Source organism: Schistocerca cancellata, chromosome 7 (genome assembly GCF_023864275.1).
Source record: "Schistocerca cancellata isolate TAMUIC-IGC-003103 chromosome 7, iqSchCanc2.1, whole genome shotgun sequence".
Lineage (NCBI taxonomy): Eukaryota > Metazoa > Arthropoda > Insecta > Orthoptera > Acrididae > Schistocerca > Schistocerca cancellata.
The window spans coordinates 466,113,944-466,136,272 of NC_064632.1; the positions used below are offsets into that span (position 1 = coordinate 466,113,944).

A 22,329-nucleotide genomic window follows, 5' to 3' on the forward strand; every position below is an offset into this window, starting at 1 on the left:
TGGGTCCAAATCGCTCCACGTTTTCCTCATGGGTAGCAACCATGGGACGATTTCCAAACGTTGGAACTGCATTACCCCCTGCTCCACAGCTGTTGCTGGGCACGAATTCCTGCGTAGTTACCGGACCGAGGTTAGACGTTAATGGTTCTCGTGAGCAACCCCCTCTATTTACATTCCTGCTAGGTCGGTGGACTCTGGTAAGATTGGATTCATAAGGCTTTGACTGGTTATTATGATTCATATTATTCCTCCTAAAATTCAGATTTTCTTGCGCATGCAAGTTCTCGTTCCTGTCTTTATTGATTCCATCAAGTGCATCTACAAACAGACTGCAGCAGGGCACCACGTCAAATGCTTTGTGGGCATCTAGCAGTATGGAATCTGCCAGTTGCCCTTCATCCATAGTTCACAGAATGTCATATGAGAAAAGGAAAATTTGAGTTTTGCAAGACAGTTTCCAAATCTGTGCTGATTTGTTTACATAAGCTTTTCTGTCACAAGGAAATTTGTTACATTCGAACTCAGAATTTGTTCAAGAATTCTGCAGCAAACAGTGTTAAGGATATTGGTGTATAATTTTGCAGTCCACTCTTTCGCCCTTCTTGTATTCAGCAGCCACCTGAACTTGTTTCCAGTCAGTGAGATTGTGCACTGGGTGATAGATTCTTGATAAATGCAAGCTAAGTAAGGGGTCAGTACCATAGAGTAAGTACTCTCTGTTAAACTGAATTTGAGTTTCATCTGGGCCTAACAACTTATTTGTTTTCAACTCTCTCTCTCTACACTAGGAATATTACCATGTCTTACATACTGACTGGTAAAAAAAAATTCAATAGTTATGTTGAGTTCACCTAGACCTGTTACTCGCCTTCAGAGAACTTCACAGACAGACCTATTTCATTCTTGATAAACACTCTCCCCTTCTATAGCATCTAATCTGTCTTTTCAATGTACATTCCATGCCAAGTGAGGTAACTTTAATCTACCTTCTTAAAAAAATATACCTGCATAGGAACGGTGAGACTCTTCTGTTGTCCAAAAATTAATCTCTGTGAGACATGTAAGAACAACATACATGTAACTCATTAGAGGACTGTTAACTAACATCATCCAGTAATTTCATTAATATCAAAGAGTTATAATTTTGGATAATTTGTGATTGTGTACATATCTAAAAATTTAACCATGTATGCTAAGCAAATGATCAAGAGGGAAATATCTCACATTTTTTGACAAGAATTATACCATTACAACTAAAATACATATTTATCTTGAGCAAGACAGCATTCACAAATGACATCTTTCTCAACACAGCACACATTTAATACTGTTTTTTAAATTATTGTTCGAAGTTACTTGCATTATAATTAGACATTGATAAAATTCGAAGATTAGGAAGAAAATAGTGTGATTGCCGTACAGGAGACTGTTGTCTAATTTATTAAAAATCACACAAGATATTAAAGAGAGCTAAATAGTGATTTTTAATGTTTTTTTATCACTTTAGGAAATCACTGCTGGGGAGGAGTTACGTGTGTGGTATGCCAAGGAATATGCCGCCTGCATGGGAACTTCACCTCTACACAAAACAGAAGGTAAAAATTAAGTAATATATAAGTATAAGGAGGAAACGTCTACAAAAGCGAGAGGTGATATTAAATTCCAAGCAGATGTTCTTTATCATAATGAAACTTTCTTTCAGCAGTGTTACACTATAATGAAACTACTTCACAGATGAAATTGTGTGTCACATTAAGAAATTGTCTCGAGCCTTTGCATAATGCAGATCTGTGCAGCAAATGTCTCAGCACACACTGTTTTAATTCACATTACTTTTTTTCGCTCCATCTCAGTAATTTTCATTTTTGCTTCCTTCTTTTAGTTTAAATTATAAAGATTTTTCTTTTTGTAAGTTGTAAACTTAGGGATTGTGCTTAAATTTTTGTTATTCTTTCCATTTGGAATTTACCCTTGTTTACAGCCTCAGAACTAACAATAAATTTATCTGTTTGCACTTTGACTTACTGCAAAAATACACTCCCAGAATCACCTCTGCAACCAGTTCCCATAATTACCTCATCAGCAAACTCACAAGCAAGTTCTTTATATCATCATAGGTGTCTCAGATTTATCACCTTAGACAAAACAAACATAATTCCTCAAATACTGGTTACTATTCTGATCTGAAATGTTCAAGCCACTTGCGAGGGCTATGATTTGTTGAAGACATTCACTTATCCACTTTACTTCATTAACCAACATTTTAGCATCCTCTGTGATATCTTGGTCTTCCCGTAGCACTCCTCAACCTGTTTCTTAGCCACATTTTCATATTCTGCTTGCACAATTCTCTTTTCTTAATCACTGCCTGCCCCAGTCAAAAAACTGATAGGACAAGCCTTCCCAAAAAAAGGAAAGAGTAGTAAGGTGACCCGTTTCATGAACCTGCTAATTTGTGTCCATTATTCAGTTTATTGTTGCAGTCTGTCCATCACTGAATATGCTTTTGAATATAAAAGCCTGCTTCACCATTGGAACAATTTAGGCTCTTCGTCCCAGTGCCCCCTACCTTAAGACTATGCAAGTGGGAACTTTTTCTTTAGTGTGCATTTCTGATGTCACCCACATGATCTGTTGTCTTTTTATTTTTATTCTCTTTTTGCACCTGCTGTGATTCCCAAACTGTTTCTTCTATCATGTCATGTCTGCCATTTTCTTCCTCCTTTTATTTTCCGTTTTTTATATGTATCTCCTTTTAACGTTTCACAGTTTATGCTTGTCACCCCCTGCATTTCCCATTACAGTCCCTCATTCCCTAATCTCAGACTTTTCAGCTTCCCTCTCTACCTTTTTTCTAACTTCCTAGTTAGTTACTTGTTCGATTGATCAACCTCATGGTAACCATTAAAATGGGGAATGTGTCAAGTGCATAAGAAATGCACACATGAATCAAGTTTGGTTCTTTTCTTTTTTAGCTTGAAATTATTACCTACCCCATTCCCTTAAATGCCACAAAATGCATATATTATACCTATAGACTTATTTGTTCTTATTCAAGAATTCAGCTGTGGTGTAGAAGGAGTCATCAAGGAGATACCATTTCAATTTATTTTTGAAACTATTACTGCTGTCTGCCAGACATTTTATTTCATCTGGTAATTTATCGAAAAGTTTGGCAGCAGTATAGTTTGCCCCTTTCTGTGCCAAAGATAGGTTAAGTAGAGGGTAGTGTAAGTATTTCTTTCTTCTGGTATTATAATCACGAATGTCACTGTTGTTCTTAAACTGGTCCATGTTATTGAGAACAAATTTCATTACTGTATAAATGTACTGTGAGACTGTTCTAAGAATTCCTAACCTTTTAAACAGATGCCTACAAGATGTGCATCTGTGAGCCCCACTCATCATTCTAACCACCTTCCTTTGAGCAGTGAATACTTTTTGCCTAAGTGATGAGTTACCCGAAAATATTATTGTGTATTACATCAGGGAGTGAAAGTATGCAAAGTATGTTAGCTTACTAATTTCTGTATCCTCAAAATTGGCAGTTATTCTGATTGCAAAAGTTGCTGAATCTAGTCGCTTTAGGAGACCCAAAATATGAATTTTCGAACTAAGATTCTCATCTATAAGTACACCCAAATACTTAGTACGCTCTACCTTGGCTACTGATTGCTGTTGATATATTTATCGAAGAAATTGTACTCCTTGCAGCAGAAAATTGGATGTACTGTATTTTCTCAAAGTTCAGAGCAAGCACATTCACAGAAAACCAATTGGTATCTCTTCCAGAGACATTATTTGTATCATTTTATATTGGAGCTTCTTTTACTGGATTAATAATTATGCTTGTATCATCAGCAAACAGTGTCAGTTTAGCTCCTTATTTCAGATAAGAAGGGAGGTCATTCACCTATATCAAGAACAGAAGGGGACCCATGATCGAAGCCTATGGAACACCTAATGTGATTTCACCCCAGTTAGCTGAAGTGGGAAACTTTTTGCTTCCTGTTCTGTAGATATGACTTAAACCACTTGTATGCTGTTCCATTTATACCATAGAATGTAATTTCTGTAACATACTGTCATGGTTTACACAATCAAATGCTTTGGATAAGTCACAGAAAATTCCTGTTGATGACATTTTGCTATTAATTATTGACATCTGTGGTGTCGCATTTTTTGTAGAGAGGCTTGATAATGGCATATTTTAACCTGTCTAGGAAAGTACCTTGAGTTAGTGATGCATTAAATGTGACTCAGAACATCACCTGTAACTGCTCCACATTGTTTTAATACCTTGTTAGAGATGTCATCTACTCAAACAGAGCATTTATTTTTCAAAGATTTAATGATTTTCCTTATTTTACAAGAGGTTGTTAGGTGAACTAAGATTTCTGGAAACTGACTGACTCTTCTGTGCACTGCTTGGCTTTTTCTTTTGAACTACTCTCACCAATTTTTTCACCTACACTTAAGAAATGGTTGTTAAATACATTAGCTAATTGTGTACTGTTGGCTAAGATGGTCTCATTATCTTTTAACAGTAATACTACCTACCCCAGTGGTTACTTTTCCTGTCTCCTTTCTAACAGCATTCCATATTGAATTAATTTTATTGCTCAAGTTGTTAATTTCATCTCTAAGATACATATTTCTTAATTTTTCTGACAACTTATTCCAGTGTGTTACAATAATTTTTATAGCATAAAATTAGTTCTGGGTCTTTACTTATTTTTGCTGTCTCAGTTTTCTTTTTCTTTCTGAAGATACTTTAATACCAGTAGTAATCCAAGGTTTCTTTGAAAACTATTTGGTGTTACATTTAGCATCTAGCTTTTTTTTGACAGCAATGTTCAAAAAGGGATGTAAATTTATCAAGAAAGTTTCTAAAACTTTCTATGAAGTGCTGTATAGATACCAGGTTAAGCAGCCTTACACTTTTACTTAATGGTTGCTGAACTATACACCCTGCTAAGTTTTGTAAGTTAATCAGTTGTACATCATGGTCTGATAATCCATTTATCACAGGGAAAGCATTTGTTAGTTTTACATTCCTTCCTGTACAAATGCATTATCTATTAGAGTGCTAGATAATCTGTTTGTCTATTAGAGAGCTCCCCCCCCCCTCCCCCCCTCCCATGAACCATGGACCATGCCGTTGGGGAGGCTTGCGTGCCTCAGCGACACAACCGTACCGTGCGTGAACCACAACGGAGGCATATCTGTTCAGAGGCCAGACAAACGTGTGGTTCCTGAAGAGGGGCAGCAGCCTTTTAAATAGTTGCAGGGGCAACAGTCTGGATGATTGATTGATTTGGCCTTGTAACACTAACCAAAATGGCCTTGCTGTGCTGGTACTGAGAACGGCTGAAAGCAAGGGGAAAACACAGCTGTAATTTTTCCCGAGGGCATGCAGGTTTACGGTATGGTTAAATGATGATGGCGTACTCATGGGTAAAATATTCCGGAGGTAAAATAGTCCCCCATTTGGACCTCCGGGAGGGGACTACTCAGGAGGACGTCGTTACCAGGAGAAAGAAAACTTATGTTCTACGGATTGGAGCATGAAATGTCATCCCTTAATCGGGCAGGTAGGTTAAAAAATTTAAAAAGGAAAATGGATAGTTTAAAGTTAGATATAGTGGGAATTAGAGAAGTTCGGTAGCAGGAGGAAAAAGACTTGTGCTCAGGTGAATATGAAGTTATAAATACAAAATCAAATTGGGGTAATGCAGAAGTAGGTTTAATAATAAATAAATAAAAAACAGGGGTGTGGGTAAGCTACTACAAACAGCATAGTGAACACATTATTGTGGCCAAGATAGACACAAGGCCCATGCCTACCACAGTAGTACAAGTTTATATGCCAACTAGCTCCGCAGATTACGAAGAGATTGATGGAATGTATGATGAAATAAAAGAAATTATTCAGATAGTGAAGGGAGATGAATATGTAATAGTCATGGGTGACTAGAATTCAATAGTAGGAAAAGGAAGAGAAGGAAACGTAGTACGTGAATGTGGAATGGGGGTAAGAAATGAAAGAGGAAGCCGCCTGTTAGAATTTTGCGCAGAGCATAACTTAATCATAGTTAACGCTTGGTTCAAGAATCGTGAAAGAAGGTTGTGTACATGGAAGAAATCTGGAGATACTGGAAGGTTTCAGATAGATTGTATAATGGTAAGATAGAGATTCAGGAACCAGGTTTTAAATTGTAAGACATTTCCAGGGGCAGATGTGGACTCTTACCACAATCTATTGGTTATGAACTGTAGATTAAAATTGAAGAAACTGCAAAAAGGTGGGAATTTAAGGAGATAGGACCTGGATAAACTGACAGAACCAGAGGTTGTAGAGAGTTTCAGGGAGAGCATTAGGGAATTATTGACAAGAATTGGGGAAAGAAATACAGTAGAAGAAGAATAGGTTGCTTTGAGGGATGAAATAATGAAGGCAGCAGAGGATCAATTAGGTAAAAAAGATGAGGGCTACTAGAAATACTTGGGTAACAGAAGAAATACTGAATTTAATTGATGAAGGGAGAAAATACAGAAATGCAGTAAATGAAGCAGGCAAAAATGAAGGGAGAAAATACAGAAATGCAGTAAATGAAGCAGGCAGAAAGGAATACAAACGTCTCAAAAATGAGATCGACAGGAAGTGCAAAATGGCTAAGCAGGGCTGACTAGGGGACGAATGTAAGGATGTAGAGACATCTCATTAGGGGTAAGATAGATACTGCCTGCAGGAAAATTAGAGAGACCTTTGGAGGAAAGAGAACCACTTGTATGAATATCAAGAGCTTGGATGGAAACCCAGTTCTAAGCAAAGAAGGGAAACCAGAAAGGTGGAAGGAGTATATAGAGGGTCTATACAAGGGTGATGTATTTGAGGACAACATTATGGAAATCGAAGAGGATGTAGATGAAGATGAAGTGGGAGATATGATAGTGTGTGAAGAGTTTGACAGAGCACTGAGAGACCTAAGTTGAAACAAGGCCCCAGGAGTAGACAATATTCCATTATTACTACTGACAGACTTGGGAGAGCCAGCCCTGACAAAACTCTACCATCTGGTGTGCAAGATGTATGAGACAGGCGAAATACCCTCAGACTTCAAGAAGAATATAATAATTCCAATCCCAAAGAAAGCAGGTGTTGACAGATGTGAAAATTACCGCACTATCAGTTTAATAAGCCACGGCTGCGAAATACTAACGCAAATTCTTTACAGACGAATGGAAAAACTGGCAGAAGCCGACCTCGGGGAAGATCAGTTTGGATTCTGTAGAAATGTTGGAACACGTGAGGCTATACTGACCCTACGACTTATTTTAGAAGATAGATTAAGGAAAGGCAAACATACGTTTCTAGCATTTTTAGATTTAGAGAAAGCTTTTGACAATGTTGACTGGAATACTCTCTTTCAAATTCTGAAAGTGGTAGGGGTGAAATACAGGGAGCGAAAGGTATTTACAAATGTACAGAAACCAGATGGCAGTTATAAGAGTTGAGGCGCATGGAAGGGAAGCAGTGGTCGGGAAGGGAGTGAGACAGGATTGTAGCCTATCCCTGATGTTTTTCAATCTGTATATTGAGCAAGCAGTAAAGGAAACAAAAGAAAAATTCAGAGTAGGAATTAAAATCCATGGAGAAGAAATAAAAACGTTGAGGTTCGCCGATGACATTGTTATTCTGTCAGAGACAGCAAAGGACCTGGAAGAGCAGTTGAAGGGAATGGAGAGTGTCTGGAAAGGAACATCAACAAAACCAAAATCAGGATAATGGAATGTAGTTGAATTATGTCGGGTGATGCTGAGGGAATTAGATTAGGAAATGAGACGCTTAAAGTAGTAAATGAGTTTTGCTATTTGGGGAGCAAAATAACTGATGATGGTCGAAGTAGAGAGCATATGAAATGTAGACTGGCAATGGGAAGGAAAGCGTTTCTGAAGAAGAGAAATTTGTTAACATTGAGTATAGATTTAAGTGTTGGGAAGTCATTTCTGAAAGTATTTGTATGGAGTGTAGCCTTGTATGGAAGTGAAACACAGGCGATAAATAGTTTGGACAAGAAGAGAATAGAAGCTTTCGAAATGTGGTGCTACAGAAGAATGCTGAAGATTAGATGGGTAGATCACATAACTAATGAGGAGGTATTGAATAGATTTGGGGAGAAGAAAAATTTGTGGCACAACTTGACTAGAAGAAGGGATCGGTTGGTAGGACATATTTTGAGCCATCAAGGGATCACCAATTTAGTATTGGAGGACAGCATGAAGGGTAAAAATCATATAGTGAGACCAAGAATGAATACATTAAACAGATTCAGAAGGATGCAGGTTACAGTAGGTACTGGGAGATGAAGCAGCTTGCACAGGATAGCGTAGCATGGAGAGCTGCATCAAACCAGTCTCTGGACTGAAGACCACAACAACATTAGAGAGCTAATATCTTGAGCTATATATGTTGGGAAATTGATCACTGATTCTAAGTTATATGTCATTAATAACATTTCTATTTTACTTTTCCTATAGAATGGCTTAGAAAGTTTACATTGAAATCACCACAGACTAATAACTTCTCCATTTTGTCTGACAGACAGCATAATAGGTAGTCAAACTATTTTTATGAATAGCTCCCCATCCCCAATGGGGACCAGTACACTGTTGCTAATATCAACACTACATTATCTAGCTCTTGTTCTCATGCACAAACTTCAAAGTGCTGATCTGCACAAAATTTGTTACTTCTACAGTTTTGTATTTATACCCTTGTTTTGTGTAAATGGCAACTCTTCCTTTATCTGTGCGGATATGCAAGAGTCAGTAGCTACAGTATACCCATTTATACTGAGACTTTCCATCCCCACAGTTACATGGTGTTCAGTCAGACGGCGTATATCAATCTCATTCTTATTTTTGAGATCATCTAGACGTACTAACTGCTCATCTACTTTATTTTTTACTCCCCTGATATTTTGATGAAGTAAGTTGATACTATCCTTAGCTTTATCCCAATTTTTGATATGTGAAGCTTCTTTTATTCTATTTTTCTTGATTGTTGTCTATCTGGACTTTGGTTGTAACCTAAAAAACCTGTCTGCGTGATCCCATTAACCACAGGGATCATCCATTGTGTGACTGTGGCCCCTATTACAGTATTTGCTAATAGAGAAGCTAACGTATCTTTCCCCTTCCTATTTAGGTGCAGGCCGTGTGTAATGTATCCCCACCTACCAATAGCATCAACTGGAACAACACTTATGTGAGATTTTGCTGGTGTCTGGAGCACCCTGCTCAGCTCAGTGTTAACATGCCTTACAGCAGTGTTTACCCAGGGCCAATCACGGTACTGAGAGACCTCCACAAACCCCACATTTGTGTGCCCAGTTTCTGCTCCTATTTTATCCAGGTCACTCCTAATACTACGTCTTGGATTCATATAGCCAGGCTGTTTCTTACTCCCCCTTACTACCTAATCTTCCTTCTCAAAGTCCCTGCATAGCTGACTGAAGTTTTCTGTCACCTGGCTAAGACTAGCTCTTGGTTTCACAAAACTTGTGACCTGGTACTGGGCACCTAATTTCTCCTTAAGCTGCTGGCCTACACCCCTCCCAGAATTGCTACCTAGAAGCAGAATTCTTCTCTTCCTGTTCTGATTTGACCATGATCTGTCTTTTTTTTTTTTCTTTCAGCTAATATTCTGCTTCACTCTACATTCAACTACATCTGGATGTGGCACTTCCTCCACTACTTCAGATAGCAAGCCAAACTGACTTACTAACTGAATTTCGGAAGTTTTTTTTTAAAAAAAGTCTCCCTTTTTTGCCCTTTGCTTGCTAGCTTTTCCCAGCATCCCATCTCTTTTTCCTCTCTTAGTCTACATAATTCCAAATTCACATTCTCTAATTCAGCCTCAAGGGCCCAAATTTTTGCCTCCTGTTCAGCGATTTCACATTTTGAATGTCACTTGTATTGCATAGTTAGTTTTTGTTTTGCCCTATTCTTGCTGTGTCTCCTTGTACCCTGATCCTCAATAACTTACCTGTCTGATCCCTGAATAATTCCTTTTCTTCTAACCTTCTAACCCTTTCCTCTCATCTGCCAAATTGAGGAATGTGTCATGTTGACAGTACCTCATGGAACATATTTTCTAGTTTGTTGTGGTTTTTGTAATTTTATCCCAGTTGGCTTGAGGTATTTGCATGTTATATAGTGAAGTAAATAGACCATTGAATTATAACAATTTTGCGGTTATGGTTATGTTGCTTTATGTCCTGGAATAAACTTTATCTTGTATGCTGTTACTGCTTCAGACAAAATTCCGCCACACTTTATATACGGGTCCAGATCAGATGCTGTCGGACAGCTTTCACTAAAAACTGTGTGTGTGCATTTGCTCGTACTTTCCTACCTTCCTGTCTGTAATGCCTGCAGTATCTACTGTTGGGTGTAAGCAGCTGCAGAAAACTCCATGATTTAAAAGCTTCTGCTTCACACATCCATGTCACTACTGCATGTTATGTGACATATTGGCATCTGTCATATGCCCACCTTCCATTAGCTCGATTTCTCTCTTTTGTTATCACATGAAATCAAGCAAAGATCTTCCTAGGTCCATTTACCATCCTTTCACTCGGCTAGATATCCTGTCCATTTTCATTTTAGCCGCACGGTCTGAGGAGCCTTGCCACAGTTCACACGGCTGCCCCCTGTCAGAGGTTCAAGTCCTCCCTGTTGTCCTTAGCACAAGTTAGTTTAAGTAGTGTTTAAGGAAGTCAGTGGCTGCCATAAGTAGGAAACGGTAATGCATACTGATTGGAAACTAACTATTTCAGGTATATAAGAATCGTAGTTCTGAAAATTTTTGTTTGTCAGAAGCATTCCATGCCCTTATTATGTATCTATTTATATCACTACAGGTACGTCCCACCCTTCCTGGGGCCTTAGCATCCTGCTCTTCCTTTTTAATCCTCCCCAACCTCTCAGTCCTTCCACCTCGAAGAAGGAACTGTTGGTTCTGAAATCTAAGGTAATTTCCTTTACCTTTATATGTGTCTATCAGCAGTAATAAGAAATTTATCTCCTGAAGGAAGTACTGGTCAGCAATTTGGTCTCGTAGTTTAAAAGTTTACTCTTCTGTTTCTTAAATAGCTTTTTAATTTTTTCCTCTGTCCATCCAGTTATTGTTTTCAATGATGTTACGTCAGTTTGCTCAGTCATATTATTGTTAATTTGTACAACTTTATTTTTAATGTATTAATATTTTGTTTTTGTAGTCTTACTGTAATTAATTTTCAGGCTTACTTGGGTAACTTCCACTATTTACTTCTGCCGTTAGTTCTTGAGTTTTATATGCACTTGAGGCAAACAGTACAATGTCATCATCAACAAAAGAAAGGTGGTTTCTGTGTGTTGCATTAAAGCATATTCCTCTTTCTTTTTTCATTTTAGATACTGGAAAAATTCCTCTAATGCTGCCAAAAAAGTTTTTGCTGTGTTGAATTTTGTTGCATGAATAACCTTTCAGTGCTAAAACTCCCACTGTTCTGAAGAAGTAGAATGATGTGTTGACTCTTACAGAGAAGACGACAGCAACCAGTCACTTTTTACAGTGCTATTTATTTATTTAAATAGCACCATTACTGGTTTAGAACCGAAAGATTCATCTTAAGATGGCTGGTTCACGTTAAGATACATTTTACATTAGCTTTCGCTCTTTGTTTTCCCAAGTGATGAAAGTTCCTTGGGTGGTGGTGTCGTTGAAATATCTGTGCCACTAAGTTCCAGTGCTGACTGCATGTGATCATGCAGCAGCTAATACTGTATGATGCAATTCTTTAAAATATATGTACACACAATATATAAATCACCACTCACACACCAAGAAGTTTCACCACATGAAAATGTGTACACACAGATGGCGATATCACAACCATAACAATGCCAAAGTCTTTACCATAAAGTTCCGCATTCTTTTATACTTCTGTGGAATTTACTGTTGTTTGTCAGTTTCTGTAATTTTTGCACATAGATGACAATATCACAACCATAACCATGCCAAAGTCTTTGGCGTTGTTATGGTTGTGATATTGCCATCTTTGTGTACATACTCCCATGTGGTGAAACTTCTTGGTGTACGAGTGGTGATTTGGATTATGTGTGTACATAAATTTTAAAAATCAAACAATGGAAAATCCAGGATGGAATGCAACAATACCAGGGGAGGAAATTTGCTACTCACCATATAGCAGAGATGCTGAGTCACGATAGGCACAACAAAAAGATTCACACAATTATCAACTTGCACACACGTCTGCAGTCTCAGAGAGCTGAAACTACACTGTGTAGGTTCAGCTCTCTGAGACTGCAGACGTGTGCATGCTTTTGTGTGTGTGTGTGTGTGTGTGTGTGTGTGTGTGTGTGTGTGTGTGTGTGTGTGTGTGTGTGTGTACTGCTGACAAAGGCCTTAATGGCCGAAAGCTATAATTGTGTGAAATTTTTTGTTGTGCCTATCGCGACTCAGCATCTCCGCTATATGGTGAGTATCAGCTTTCCTTCTCTGGTATTATTATATTTTAAAAAAGTGCATCATACAGTCTTCGCTGCTGCATGATCACAAACAGTCAGCATTGGAATGTAATGGACCGGATTTTTCAGTGACACCAGCACCCCCAAGGAAATTTCATCATTAAGGGAAACAGGGTGTGAAAGCTAATGTAAAATGTATCTTAACATGAACGAGCCATCTGAAGATGAATCTTTCAGTCCAAAGTACTAATGGTGCTATTTAAAGAACCAAAAAAATAAATAAATTGCTTTTTAAAAACTGGCTGGTTGCTGTTGTCTCCTATGCAAGAGTCAACCTATATTTTGTACACAACCATGGGCTCTGACATCAGTTTTTGACAAAAAAAAACTCTAGGTTGAATTAGTAGTTTGTTTCTCAAGCGCAGGCAGTAAAGGTTTAGTTAAAACAGAGTCAAAAGCTTTCTCAGAATCTGTGAATCTCAAATAAAATGGTTATTCATACTCATTGTGGCTACGAAGTCTTTCGCGACATATATTTCTTGAATAAAAATCTCTCGGTGTACATGCCGTGTCAATTCAGGATAAAACTCCAAGCTTTCGACCACTACCTTCATGGTCGTCGTCAGGGCTAGTGAAGTGGTGCCCTCTACTTCCATAGATGTAGAGGGCACCACTTCACTACGCGCCATATCGCTGTTGCTATGACGTATTCCAGCCAATCAGAAGCCGTCCTTTGCATATAAAAGTGGGAACCTCGCTAGTTCATGACAGTCAGTTTTAGCCCTGACGACAACCATGGAGGTAGTGGTCGAAAGCTTGGAGTTTTATCCTGAATTGACACAGCATTTACACTGAGAGATTTTTATTCATTCATACTCATTGTTCCATATATGAGTTACTAATGATGAATTCTGCCTTATCCATTTCTAAAGGCAGCTTGTTCCTCTGCCTGATTAAATAAATACCAAAGATGTTTCTAAGTTGTTTAGGAACACTTTTAGTAAATTTCTTGAACATTATAGAAAGGACACTGATTGTGTGGTGTTTTTTGTTTTGTTTATTTTTTTAATACTTGTCTGTCTTGTTTCTTGTAGAATAGAATATTTACAGCACTCTTCCAGTTTGGGGAAATCTTCCTCAACAGACATTCTGTAAACAGATTGTGAAGTTCATTTTGTATTACTTTCCTTCCAGCTTTAATGATTTCTTTTGAAACATCATTATGTCTCAGTAGTTTTCCCTTCGCATAGTGTGACTGGCTTAATCCACCACATTGGGGTTACTTCAACATCACTGTTATTTTACATATTTTGTCTGTGTTCTTCAGTGATCTTTCAGATTGTAGAAACATCTGAAGAAATCATGTCATGGTTGAACAGTTTTTCTCCATTTTTATTTGATGTGCTGGCTGCTATATTAAATTAAGAAATGTAATGTCTACCCAACAAGTGTGTCTGTTTTTGTTCTTCAGCCTTTTATTTTTTTCACTTGTTCCTCTTATATTCATGGGATCCTGTCGTTCCATCTGGCAGGCATTTTCAAAGAGTTTTGTTTAATTCAGCAGAATAAATCATGTTTTTATTGTTGTTTTCTTGAACACTCCACTTATATCTAATAGTGATCTCCTTTCATTGAATGTCTCTCTTCTTAGGTATATCGTCATTTTCTAGCCACAAATAATCCTGATCTAATAGAGAGCATCATTAAGGATACAGGGATTAGTGAACACAAGGTCATTGTAGCGAGGCTCAAAACCATATAAACCAAAATCACTCAAAATAAACACAAAATATATCTATTTAAAACAGCATATAAAAATTCGTTTGATGCCTTCCTAAGAGAGAGTCTCCATTTTGTCCAAGCTAATTATGTAATTGTAGACCAGATATGGCTCAAATTCAAAGATACAGTATCGACAGCAACAGATAGATTCATACCGCATAAGTTAATAAGAGACGGGACTGATCCACCATGGTACACGAAATGTGTCAGAACACTGTTGCAGAAGCAACGAAAAAAGCATGCCAAATTCAGAAGAACGCAAAATCCCCAAGACTGGCTAAGTTTCACGGAAGCTCGAAATTTAGTGTGGACGTCAATGCAAGGTGCTTTTAATAGTTTTCACAGTGAAACATTGTCCCAAAATATGGTAGAAAACCCAAAGAGATTCTGGTTGTATGTAAAGTACACCAGTGGCAAAAAACAGTCAGTACCGTCACTGCACGATAGCGATGGAAATGTTACCACTAAAGCGGAGTTACTAAATAAAGTTTTCCATAATTCATTCACAAAAGAAGATGAAGTAAATATTCCAGAATTCAAAACCAGAACAGCTGTTGGCATGAGTGACATAAAAGTAGATATCTTAGGTGTTGTGAAACAACTCAGATCACTTAAGAAAGGCAAGTCTCCCGGTCGAGATGGTATACCAATAAGGTTCCTTTCAGAGTACGCAGACACAATAGCACCTTTCTTAGCAATCATATACAACTGCTCACTTGACAAAAGGTCTGTTCCTAAAGACTGGAAAGTAGCACAGGTCACACCAATATTTAAGAAAGGAAATAGAAGTAACCCATTGAATTACAGACCCATATCACTGACCTGGATTTGCAGTAGGATTTTGGAGCATATACTGTACTCAAACATTATGAATCACCTTGAAGAAAGGACTTATTGATACATAACCACCATGGATTCAGAAAATATCATTCTTGTGCAACATAGCTGGCTCTTTATTCCCATTAAGTAATGAGTGCTGTCGACAAGGGATCTGAGATCGATTCCATTTTCCTAGATTTCCAGAAGGCTTTTGATACTGTTCCTCACAAGCGACTGTTAATCAATTTGTGTGCATATGGAGTATCATCTCAGTTGTGTGACTGGATTCATGATTTCCTCTCAAAGGTGTCACAGTTCATAGTGATGCACGGTAAATCATTGAGTAGAACAGAAGTGATATCTGACATTCCGCAAGGTAGTGTCATAGGCCCTCTGCTGCTCCTCATTTACATAAATGATCTAGGTGATAATCTGAGCAGCCCCCTTAGATTGTTTGCAGATGCTGCTGTAATTTACCATTTAGTAAAATCATCAGATGATCAATTCCATTACAAAATGATCTAGAGAGAATTTCTGTATGGCACGAAAAGTGGCAATTGGCACTAAACATAGAAAAGTGCGAGGTCATCCACATGGGTACTAAAAGAAATCCAGTAAATTTTTGGTATACGATAAATCGCACAAATCTAAGGGCTGTCAATTCGACTAAATACCTAGGAATTACAATTACGAGCAACTTAAATTGGAAAGACCACATAGATAATATTGTGGGGAAGGCAAAACAAAGACTGCGCTTTGTTGGTAGAACACTTAGAAGATGCGACAAACCCACTAAAGAGACAGCCTACATTATACTTGTCTGTCCTCTGTTGGAATATTGCTGCGCGGTGTGGGATCCGTACCAGGTAGGATTGACAGAGGACATCGATAAAGTGCAAAGAAGGGCAGCCCATTTCGTGTTATTGTGCAATAGGGGTGAGAGTGTCACTGATATGATACGCGAGTTGAGGTGGCAGTCACTGAAACAAGGGTGGTTTTCTTTGCGGCGAGATCTGTTTACGAAATTTCAATCACCAACTTTTTCTTCCGTATGTAAAAATATTTTGTTGACACCCACCTATGTAGGGAGAAATGATCATCAAAATAAGAGAAACCAGAGCTCTAACTGAAAGATTAGGTGCTCCTTTTTCCCACGCGCCATTCGAGAGTGGAATGGTAGAGAATTAGTATGAAAATGCTTCGATGAAACCAGGCACTTAAGGGTGAATTGCAGAGTAACCATGTAGATGTAGATGTAGATGCTATTTGTGTAAATACCTTTCTTAAAGAATTAGCCTGTTGCCTTCATTTGAATAACATATTTTTTTAGAAGATAATGAGCTTGTTGCTTAATTTTATCTAGAATACCGCCATCTTCTGAAATGACTTCTCTTAATTTGCTACTCTGATTTCCTACGTCATGAGTCTGCTTCTTTCTAGCTTTGTATTTGTTTGCTCTACTTCTTATGAATGTATGATAACACGTGTACAATTTATTTGTTATTTGGCCAAGTATCGCCAGTTTCATTTTTAGTTCCATTTGATCTTTTCAAAGTCCATTTTCTATTTTTTTTCCTATGGAAAACTGTCTTGAGGCTATACATGCTCATAATATCCTGCTAATGTGTGACCCATGCCGTAACTCCTATCATAACCAGTGTTTCCAAAATCTTGTTCCCACAGAAGACTTGTTCTTTGCTTTTTGTCCTGATTTTGCAATAAAGTTCCCCATTCTTATAATTTTGTGGAATTTACTGCCGTTTGTCAGTATCTTTAATTTGCTATACAGGTTGTCTACCTTCTTATCAGAATGTGAGCCCATTCATGCATAGACTTGAATGATATCTGTGAAATGTCTTTCACTTATTTTTAAAACAAGTCTTATTGTTTTTTCTTATATTATTTTTTCTTTCTTTCTTCTTCTTTTTCTGTTTGGGTCATCTAAGGACCATTCGCCAATTTCAGTACTTCCTCCTTTGTTCTTCTTTTTTCATCCTCCTGTATCCTTACATCTTCTCACAATGTATCCTTTTCCTCTCCTCAGACCATTTTGACCCTATCTTCTGCTCCCTCCTGCCTTGGAATCCTTCCATTTTTAACATTTTCTTCTTAAAACTCTCTCTTTCTGTTGCATCTTTTTCACTTAGCTTGTTTCTTTCCATATCTTTCCTTACTTTGTGAATCCAGGCTGTTGTTGACTTCTTGTCGCAAAGATATTTAAAAATCTGTTTGGTTAATCTGTTGCCATTCATTCTACATAAATGTACAAAAAATAGCAGTCACCTTTCCCATTGTGTTTCAGCTATGTTGCAATATACTTCTTCATTACTTCTTAATTTCCATACCTCTGTATATCTTAGCAGACCAAGTATTTTTTGAATGATTCTTCTTTCTAGGACTTCCGTTTTGTGTAATTAGTAAGTCAGTACTAAACATTCACTTGCATAAAGACATTCTGGTTTTGCTACTGTGTGGTAGTGCTGTATTTTCAAATTTTTAGACAGAGATCTCTTGTTGTAAATGTTCCTGGTTATACCACATGCCCTCTCCATTTTACATACTTTCTTCTACAGCAAATTTTTCTAAGCCATTTTCTTGAATCATTTCTCCTAAATATTTAAATTTATTAACCCTCTTTATGTGTCCAATATCTGTTTCTAGGATTTTGGAGCATTTTTTATGTTTATAATTATTTATTTATTTATTTCGACAGAAATTTTTAAACATGCTTTGTTGCCCATTTCTACTAAGAGATTGATTTGTATTTCTGCATTTCTTAACTTTTCAGAAAAAATGACAGTCATCCACAAATGCTAGACACTGAATTTCAGTACCTTTGCTCTTAGTCCCCAGCCTAATTGGTGATATCTTATGTTCTTTTTCTCTAGGATGCAGTTGAAGAGGTGTGTAGATGGACCGTTATGTTGCCTTAGACCTGTTTTATTTGGAATACCTTAGATGTTTCGCCCAGAACTTATCTTTTGATTTCGGGTCTGTAAGCGTTTCACGAATAAGCTTTGCTAGTTTAGGTTTAATGCCAAATTCTTGGGTCATTTTATCCAGTGTTTACCTATCAACCAAGTCAAATGCCTTTTTAAAATCTTTAAATGTTACAATATGTCTTTAGGGTTTGTAAGTCTGTGGCAGATTATGGACTTTAGGTTGAAAATCTGTTCTGAGCAAGATCTGCCCTTTCTAAATCCACTCTGACATTCTCTCAAATGCCTATAAAGTGTTGCTTCTACCTTATTTTATTGTTGAAAATATTTTACATCTCTCTGTCAACAGAGATATACATCTGTAGTTATTTACATCATGCTTATTGTCTTTCTTGTGTAAAGCATGGATAACAGCCACTTTCCAGTCTTGTGAAATGTTTCAATTTCTCATACATCTTCAAACATGGTCTGAACATTAGTTATAATTTTTGGTTGAGACCATTTTGTAAGTTTAGCTATAATACAGTCTTTTCCGCTGGATTTGTTGTTTTTCAGGGTATTTATTGCTTTTTTTTTCCAGCTGTAGGTAGTGGATCTGCTTCTATGCTTTCATGAAGATCTTGATATTCTGGCTTACAGTTCAGTTGTTCACAGTTCAATAGTCGTTTAAAGTATTTCTTAGTATTTCATAATTCTGAGTATTGCTTAGATGTATTTTACTATTTTCATCTCCGAAGCAAATACTTGGTAGCCCTTTATGTGCTTTTTAAACGTCTGATAGGAATTCCAGGAGTTATTTTTACAAAGCTGTTTTGCACGTCAAGAATTTGCGACTTCTCAAAAGATCGTCTTGCACTCTTTATTATTCTCGCTGTTTCTTTCTTTCACAACTTAAATTCATTCCTTCACATTTTAAATTCATTAATAACATTTCCATTTTTTACACTTTTTTGTTCATTCTGTAACTGCTTTTTCACAGGTTTCATTCCACCAGGCTTTCTTCTTCACTTTTGTTGATCCAAATACATTCTTCACTTCCATGTTGATTTCTTTGGCTAATTCTTCCCATTTCCCTGATTTAGCTATTTTAATTCTGATATTCCTTCAGCATCTGTAAAAACCTACCACAAATCCTAAAGTTCTTCAGTTATTTTCCCTAAATGAAAAGTAGTAAGAGCAGTGGGTCTGTATTATTATTTATTTTGCCATACATTAAAGTTGTTTAGCAAGGCGCGGGCATACAAGTGGCCATTGCTTGAGTTTTGTCAGTCCACTACTTCAAGTATTCTTTCATCATACATACATATACATATATTAATCCTTGTTCCATAGACCATGAATATGACATTTCGTAATGATGTGGAACGTGTCACTTTAACATAAGTTTTCTTTATACAAAATAATTAATTGATTTTTCTTTTTTTTAGTTTTTTTCTTTTTATTTTATATGTTCTCTCTCTCTCTCTCTCTTTTTTTTTTTTTTTTTTTTTTTTTTTACGATTACTATTTCATGTCTAAGAATTCATATATTGAGTAGAAGGAGTTGTCATTCAGAAATTCTTTTAATTTTTATCTGTCAGACTTTTAATACTATTTGGCAAATGACCAAAGATTTTTGTGGCAGCATAATTCACCCCTTTCTGTGCCAAAGTGAGATTTAATCCAGAATAGTGATCATCCTTTCTTCTAGTGTTGTAGCTATGCACTTCGCTTTTATTTTTGAATTGGGCTGGGTTATTAATGACAAACTGCGTAGGCAAATATGTGTTGCGAAGATACTGTGAATATCCCAAGTTCCTTAAATAAATGTCTGCAAGGTGATCTTGGGTGGGCTCCAGCTATTATTCTGATTACACGCTTTTGTACAATGAATACTTTCTCTCTTAGTGACAAATTGCCCAAAAATATGATGCCATATTAAAGGAGTGAATGAAAATAGGCATAGCAGGCTAATTTACTGATACGTTTATCGCCAAAATTTGCAGTAACCCTAATAGCATAAGTAGCTGTACCTAAACATTCCAGCAGTTCATCGATGTGTTTCTTCCAATTCAATTTCCCATCAGTGCACACACCCAGAAATTTAGAATATTCTGCCTTAGCAACAGCCTTCTGTTCGTAGTTTATATTTATCAATGGTGTTATGCCATTTACTGTACAGAATTGTATAAACTGTGTTTTCTCAAAATTTAGTGAGAGTCCATTTGCAGAGAACCACTTAGTAATTTTCCGAAAGACCATTATTTACAATTTCCTCAGCTGACTCTTGCTTGTTGGGTATGATTACTATAAAAGTCATTAATATATATTAAGAACAGTAAGGGACCCAAGGCTGAACACTGTGGGACACCATTCTTGATACCTCCTCAGTTAGAGGACTCTGCTGGTTTTTGCAGGCTATCTGTACTGTTAATTTCAACCTTCTGCATTCTTCCAGTTAAGTATGAATGAAACCATTTGTGCACTGTCCCACTCATACCACAATACTTAAACTTATCTAGAATTATTTCATCATTCTCACAATCAAAATCCCTTGAGAGATCACAAAATATCCCGATGGGTGATGTTCAGCTATTCAGTGCATTTAATATTTGATCAGTGAAAGAATATGTAGCATTTTTTGTTGAAAAGCCTTTCTGAAAACCAAATTGACATTTTGCCAGTACTTCATTTTTACAAGTATGTGATGCTACTCTTGAATACATTACTTTTTCAAGAATTTTGGATAAAGCAGTCAGAAGTGAGATTGGGTGGTAGTTGTTAGCATCAGACGTATGCCCTTTTTTTATGCAATGGTTTAACAATAACGTATTTCAGTCTGTCAGGAAAAATCCCCTGTTTCAGTGAGCTACTGCATATGTGGCTGAGAATCCTACTTATTTGTTGGGAACAAGCTTTTAGTACTCTGTTGGAAATGCCATCAATTCCGTGTGGGCTTTTACTTTTGAGTGAATTTATTATTTTCCTAATTTCAGTAGGAGAGGTGGGTTGATTTTCAGTTTTATCAAATTGCATAGGTACTGCCTTTTCCAAATACTGACTTGCATTTTCTAATGAATAGCTGGATACTATTTTCTCCACAAAACTTAAAAAAATTATTATTAAAAATGTTTTCCACTTCTGACTTCTTAGTAACAAACTTTTCATTGTGTTTGATAGAAATACAGTCTTCCTGTGCTCTCGATTGCCCTGCTTCCCTTTTAACAATACTCCAAATTGTTTTAATTTTATTATCAGATGTGCTAATCTCAGACATAATGCACATACTTCTGGGCTCTTTAATAAATTTTCTTAATACAGTGCAGTAGTTTTTATAGTTTAATATAATATTATAATATAAAGCCTAATGCCTGAACATCGTCATTTCAGAAACTGCACAACTCTAAAAGTTTGAGGTACACGTAAACAGTGCTTAAGAACTCCCAGACCATTTCTGACTGCTTCTACACCTTGGATGTAGTCAACATCTTAAAATCATTCTCTTTGCAGTAAAATCTTATCAGTTTCCTAGCCACTACAATAAATGTTTAAAAAGGCATGTTATCACCTTTCATGTTCTGATGGAAGTGCTAGCGTCTTCTAATCCATCTTGTAATATTGTCATTGGTAGCAGCAGACATTTAAATCCGCACAAAGCTGTTCTGTAATAATTTAATCCCCCTGCCAATGCAGTGGTTATGTGTTTTAGTGACTGGCAACTCACACACATTGTCCACCACTGCCTCACATGAAATACAAGCTGTTGTCATCGTCCTCATTAGTGAGATTCACTGTAACTCGTATTTCATTTGCCTTCTGATAACAATAGACAGCCAGTTGCTACTGTATTTTATCCTTGATAACTTCAGAATTTCAAAGAATATATTTTAGTCAGCACTGTGGAAATATTCTTCTAGATATGCAAATTCTGTAAATTTGGGCTTGCCTTTCGTCAGCTTATATTCTAAGATAAGTCACTGGTGTATATTGTTAAATTTCTCAACTGGTAGTTATCCAGGACAACTTTTGCCTGATATTCCATCCAGCTATGTATAATTCATTCTAATATTTGGGACCATGACCTATTAAACTAGTAAGTAATAGTCATACTGTTCTGTATATGCCATCTTTGTTTTGTTATAGTTGGTTTTTCCAGTTGTCTTTTCCAGGTGCCTCATTTCACCACACATTTTTAATGCCATTTCATATTCTTTTCACAATATCAGCTCTCCCATCTCATCTGCATGTACACTTTCTTCCATTTCTATAGCAA

General features: G+C 36.9%; 1 protein-coding gene across 1 annotated transcript in view; it reads left to right on the forward strand.

Moving 5' to 3' along the window:
* The window catches only part of LOC126092828 (PR domain zinc finger protein 10-like), a 90,840-nt gene that overhangs the window by 49,852 nt on the left and 18,659 nt on the right, over nucleotides 1-22,329 (forward strand). Inside the window, exons 5-6 of the mRNA XM_049908557.1 lie at nucleotides 1,508-1,595; nucleotides 16,928-16,950. Of these exons, the coding sequence (XP_049764514.1) occupies nucleotides 1,508-1,595; nucleotides 16,928-16,950 (111 nt within the window). The remainder of the gene's footprint in view (nucleotides 1-1,507; nucleotides 1,596-16,927; nucleotides 16,951-22,329) is intronic.